Source organism: Juglans regia, chromosome 4, assembly GCF_001411555.2.
Source record: "Juglans regia cultivar Chandler chromosome 4, Walnut 2.0, whole genome shotgun sequence".
Classification (NCBI taxonomy): Eukaryota; Viridiplantae; Streptophyta; class Magnoliopsida; order Fagales; family Juglandaceae; genus Juglans; species Juglans regia.
The window spans coordinates 6351285-6356911 of NC_049904.1; the positions used below are offsets into that span (position 1 = coordinate 6351285).

Here is a 5627-nt window from a genome sequence, read left to right on the forward strand (position 1 = left end):
TGAAGCCACAACACATTTGAAGTGTGAGTATTTTCCATTTATATTGATTTACATATTGCATGAAATAATTAAATATAAATTACAATTAATATTGAATGCATAGAAATGGAAAGTAGATACAAAGTAATCTGCTAGAATTAAGGGGCTATGTCACATATGTCAAGCCTTAGATCAAGGCAAAGTATCCTTAACACCCCCGCAAGCTGAGCATCAGATTTGAACAAACGTGAAGCTTGTATCAGAAAAATTGAAAAAGTGGTCGAGGAATACTTTGGTGAAGATGTCGGCAACCTTTAGGTGAGAGGGGACATACTGAGTCTGAAGTTTTCGAGCAACAAGAAGTTTGCGAAGAAAATGGTAGTCTAATTCAACATGCTTTGCCCACTTGTGACAAACGGGGTTGGTGCTAAAAAAAATCGCACTTTTATTGTTGCATAGAAGAAGAGGCCGCTGTGGAATTGATACTTGTAGATCATGAAGATGGTGCGTAAGCCAAATAAGTTAGGCTGCAATGTGCGCAAGGGCACGATACTCAGGTTCACAGCTGGAATGGGATACAGTAGGTTGCTTATTGGCACTCCAAGAAACCAAATTGTTACCAAGATAAATGGAGTAGCCAGAAGTAGAACAATGAGTGATGGGACATTCAGCCCAGTCAGCATCAAAGTAAGCAACTAGAGCACCAGGAGTTGCAGATGAGTGAAAAGTGAGGCCAAAGTGGAGGGTCCCTTTATCATAGCCAAGAATACGCTTAACAACAAGAAATTGATCTGTAGTGGAGTGTGTAGAAATTGGCTGACAGAGTTGACCGCATGGGCAATGTCTGGGCACGTGATGGTCAAGTATTGGAGGGCGCCGGCGAGAGATCTGTAGAGACTGGGATCCTAGAACAAAGGACCATCAACAGACAGATGTTGGGAAACAACCATGGGGTGTGGACTGGTTTGCTGTCAAGTAACTGAGCCCTCGTGAGAATATCCCCTGCATACTTCAGCTGAATGATGAAAAGACCATCTTTAGTTGACAAAGCTTTAAGATCAAGAAAGTAACTAAGGGAACCCAAATCCTTAGTGGCAAACTCAGAATTGAGCTTGCAAGTGAAGCTGCTAAGAAGAGAGGAGTTGTTGCCTGTAACAATAATGTCACCAACATAAAGACGCAAATAGATAATGTCAGACTACTTATGAAAAACAAATAGAGACGTGCCAACACGGTTGCAAGAAAACCCAAGTTGAAGAAGAAAAGAGCTAAAGCGCTGAAATGAGGCACGAGGAGCTTGCTTTAGACCATAGAGAGCTTTCTTCAACTAACAAACATGATTAGGAAAGCGATGATCAATGTAACTAGGAGGCTGCTCCATATAAACATTTTCAGTGAGAGTTCCATTGAGGAACGCATTCTTAACTTCAAGTTGCTGAAGAGGCCATTTGTTGGTCACATCAATAGAAAGTACAACATGAACAGAGGTAGCCTTGATAACAGGACTAAAGGTGTCATTGTAGTCAAGACCAGGTACTTGTGTATAGCCCTTGGCAACTAGGTGGGTTTCAAGACGCTAAATGGATCCATCAGGCAGATATTTGGTTTGGAACACCCATTTGGAGTAGACAATGTTGGTGTTTGCAGGTTGAGGGACCAAGATCCAGGTGCGAGTAGTTTGTAGAGCTTGAACTTCTTCATCCATGGCGGCAAGCCAAGTAGGATTCTTAGTAGCAGATTTGAATCCTATAGGCTCAGTAGAGGCAACAAGAGCAGTCATAAGTCCAGAGGAGCCAAAGACACTAAGGTTCGCCAGATGGTGAGTTTTGACAATACTAACTTTAGCTCGTGTGAGCATAGGGTGAGAACCCAATAGAAATGCAGGAGCAGGAGCTTAAGGAGCGGTGCATGGCTCAGTGGGAAGCGGGCTAGAAGCCAGTGATGGCGAGGAGGGACTTTCAAAAGAATCAATAGCCTGCAAAGACTCATCCATTGGGTCAGTACAAATAGCATACAGGGTAGATCCGGATTGAGTAATGTGCGGGGAATGGGGATCAGAGGAAAAGGAAGGTGGGTCTGTATGAAAAAGATGGGGTTCCAGAAAGTTGGAAAACTGTAGAGAGGAAATGGGTTGAGCCTGAGAGTTATCGATGAAAGGAAAATGGTTTTCATCAAACTAGGCATGTCGAGTGATATATAGCCGAGAGGTGAGGGGATCAAGGCAACGAAACCCTTTGAAAATATACTATGAGGAGAAAATTTGTTAGGCATATAATCACGCACGCAAAGGTAAACACTACAACCAAAGAGATGAAAATTTTCATAATTTGGAGAGGAGCCATATGAAAGCTCAAACGGTGACTTACCTCCAAGAAGCGAGGTGGGCAAACGGTTGATGATGTAAGCTGCAGGGCTGAAGGCATCAATCTAGAAGCGAGTAGAACGGTGGAAGTGGAAAAGAAGAGCCAAGCCAGAGTCAATTACATGATGGTGCTTTCGTTCAGTGCGACCATTTGGGCGGGTGTATATGCACCGGAAAGTTGATGATGAATGTTGTGGGTATGATGATGAGCTTTGAAGCAATTGCCAATAAATTTGGCACCACCATCACTTTGAAAAATCTTGATATGAGCTGAATATTGATTTTCCACAATTTTTTGAAATTGAGTGAAGACATAATAAAAGTCAGATTTGAATTTCAAAGGATAAAACCAAGTAAACCAAGAATAATCAACAATGAATAGAACGTAATAGGTAAATCCCAAATTTGATTTGATGGGGGAAGAGCCCCATATGTCGCAATGAATAAGATCTAACACATGAGACGATCTATGTTCATTACGTGAAGAAGGAAAATGATCATTTTTTGCAAGTTGGCATATACTACACAATGCTAGAGAGGGTAATAAAGATGTGAGATAAAGATGTCCTTTTTTATTTCAATAAAAGATAACAAAATGATTCATATGTCCAAGGCGAGCATGCCCTAAATCATATGAAGCATGAAGAGATTTACTTTTCAAGATAGAAATAAAAGAAGAGTTTTCGCGCTCCAGCACATATAAGCCTCCATCTCTCTTACCGGTTGCCACCGCCTTTCTTGTTTAACGATTCTGAACAGCAAAAAGATTATTAGTAAATGTAATAGATAAAGGAAAATCAGACGTTAATTTACTAATGGAAAGAAGATTTTTGGTGAGGTGAGGACCAAATAAGACATCTAATAAATGAAGATTTGGGGTAGGAGAGAGGATATCAGTATGTGTAATGGGTATGGAGGCACCATTCCCTACAATTATTGAGTCCGTATTGAGTGGACTGCTCCAAAGTGGATGGGTCATTGGACATATGGGCTCAAGCCCCAGTGTCCAAGAACCAATTAGAGGCCTCAGGTCCATTTAGGGAACATGAACCCGTGAAAGCCTCAGCAAGGTGCTCACTGGGCTCACTGGAATCACTGCGCGCATACCTCTGGTTGCATTGGTCACCATAGTGACCATCTTGGCTACAGATTTGGCAGGGGGGAGGGTGGCTCCCTTGGCCAGTGTGATCTAGACCACAATTTGCTAAGGAATGGCCAGGGGAGTTGTGGAAGGAGCTTCGTTGGTTCGACCTCTCCAGACCACGATGCGCAGCGGTGAACGCTGTGGCCGGAGGAGCAGTGGTCTCAAGTGACTTCTGGAAGAGCTCAAAGCTCTCAGTTTTGGAGACTAAATCTGCAAAACAGGGGAGAGGGATAAGTGCCATTTGCACAGCAGGGAAGCTAGAGAAGTCAACGCCAAGACCACGGAGGAACCAGTGCACCTTATCGATGCCATCAACAAGCTGGCCAATCACATAGAATTGGTCATAGAGGGCCTTGAAAGCTCAGGCATCGGCGGCAATGGGTTTGGTCCCATGCTTCATCAACTGAAGATCATCTTTGAGAAAAATTTCATGGGCCTTTGATCGGTGGCTAAAAGTGTTATCTATGGCGAGCCAGACATCGCATGCGGTGGAGAGGCCAGCAACCTTTTCAATGGGTTCCTCGGCGAGGGAGGAAAGTATGAGGCTAAGGAGGTGTTGGTTAGTAGCTTTCCAAGCCAAGTGTTTGTCATTTGGCATGTGAGAGTCAGTAGATTCAAACCTAGGGGCGGCACAATGGTTCTGTCAACATAGCCTAATAAATCTTGGCTCTCAAAAAGGGGAAGGAGTTGGCTCTTGCATAGGAGATAGTTGGTGGAGGAAAGTTTGATTGTGACCATGTGAATTAAGGTGTTGAAAGGGAGAAGGGTGTGGAGGTTTCGGTAGCCATTGGGAGGGAGGATGAAGGGATCGGATTGAGGATGCTAATCCAGTGTGGCTCATGATACCATGAGAGGATTTGATGAAACCACCACACATTTGAAGTGGTGAGTATTTTCCATTTATATTGATTTACATATTGCATGAAATAATTACATATCAATTACAATTAATATTGAATGCATAGAAATGGAAAGTAGATACAAAATAATCTCCAAGAATTAAGGGTTAGCTATGTCACATATGTCAAGCCTTAGATCAAGCCAAAGTATCCTCAATAAGTTTCACATCACTCACTCAATCAACTGACAATCACTACTTAGCTTGCCTAAAAGATTTTATAGGAAACAAATGAGAAAAAACATCCACTGTATCACAAGTTTTCCCATACCTAAACAAACCAAGCAAACCAATGGAATTAAAAGAGACAACCCAATTATATATAATATATATCTACATATCAACATCACGGGTATGCCACAGATGCGCGAAAAAAAAAAGGTTCTGCAAAGAAATAATAAAGATTACGTTCACCAAAGAAATGAAGTATTATTCAGGTAAACTGCATGTTTAGGTCTAGTACAAACTCATAATACAATTGGAAAAAATTGCAAGGTAATTAAAAGAACACACATGGCAGAAAAAAATCGTCCTACTTCAGACACTCTTTAACAAGGGTAGAAGCACAAATCTGGTAATGGATTCTCAGCATCTACGAGTGCATAAGCCAAAAGCCTCTAACTAGAAATCAACCAGTAAATTTCCCAAACCACTTGGAACAGCATGAAAAGCAGTATCAAGTTATAGAACTTGTCTAATGAATGAAAAAAATGAGTATGAACTTATCGTATTGCACAAAGTTTGTGATTGTAAATCTCTCAGTTCGACAAACTTACCAAATCGAAGGGCATAACTAGCTTTTTACAAAATTAAGCTGCAAAACACTAAAATATGTACAAGCATTGAAAAAAACCATGTTAGATTTCTCAAAATCTTTATAATGTCAACAAAAAAAGTAAACTCAGGATCTGAAGATCATACTTCATTATCAAGTTACGTTGAAGCAGTGGCTGCTATAAGTCTAACATTATTTTTACAATAAATAGAAGAAGATGGTAAAGTATTATAATAAGTGTATAACAGATCATCTAAATTCTCATGGGATATATCGACCATGCTTCTTCATGGATTACTTAATTGGAGTTTGTCTCTTCATCCGTCGATAGATTCTCTTCACCATTGCTTCCATCGTGGTCTTCATCAAAGTCATCCGAACAAGTGTCGCTATTATCGTCATTGATAAACGTATGGTCAAAGAGGCTACGATTAGTGTCCCCCATGATTGAGGAAGCATCAATCATGGT

The 5627-nt window shown here is 41.1% G+C and overlaps 1 protein-coding gene across 1 annotated transcript; it reads right to left on the reverse strand.

Annotated features, from left to right (window-relative positions):
• Positions 1 to 501: 501 nt before the first annotated feature.
• LOC108981636 (uncharacterized mitochondrial protein AtMg00810-like) lies at positions 502 to 1759 on the reverse strand. The gene is made up of 4 exons (XM_018952864.2): positions 1637 to 1759; positions 1312 to 1555; positions 949 to 1128; positions 502 to 884 (listed from the first exon to the last, which is right to left on the reverse strand). The coding sequence occupies exons 1-4, from the start codon at positions 1757 to 1759 to the stop codon at positions 502 to 504; spliced, it is 930 nt and encodes a 309-aa protein (XP_018808409.2).
• Between the last annotated feature and the right edge of the window lie 3868 nt (positions 1760 to 5627).

What these genes read in the sequence shown, in the direction of transcription:
- LOC108981636 (XM_018952864.2), bottom strand. Translation starts at nt 1,759, where the DNA reads ATGACTGCTCTTGTTGCCTCTACTGAGCCTATAGGATTCAAATCTGCT. An exon ending in CTACTCGCACCTGGATCTTG is followed by an intron (nt 1,556 to 1,636) that starts GTCCCTCAACCT and finishes GGATCCATTTAG; the next exon opens with CGTCTTGAAACCCACCTAGT. An exon ending in GAGGGCTCAGTTACTTGACA is followed by an intron (nt 885 to 948) that starts GCAAACCAGTCC and finishes CCTTTGTTCTAG; the next exon opens with GATCCCAGTCTCTACAGATC.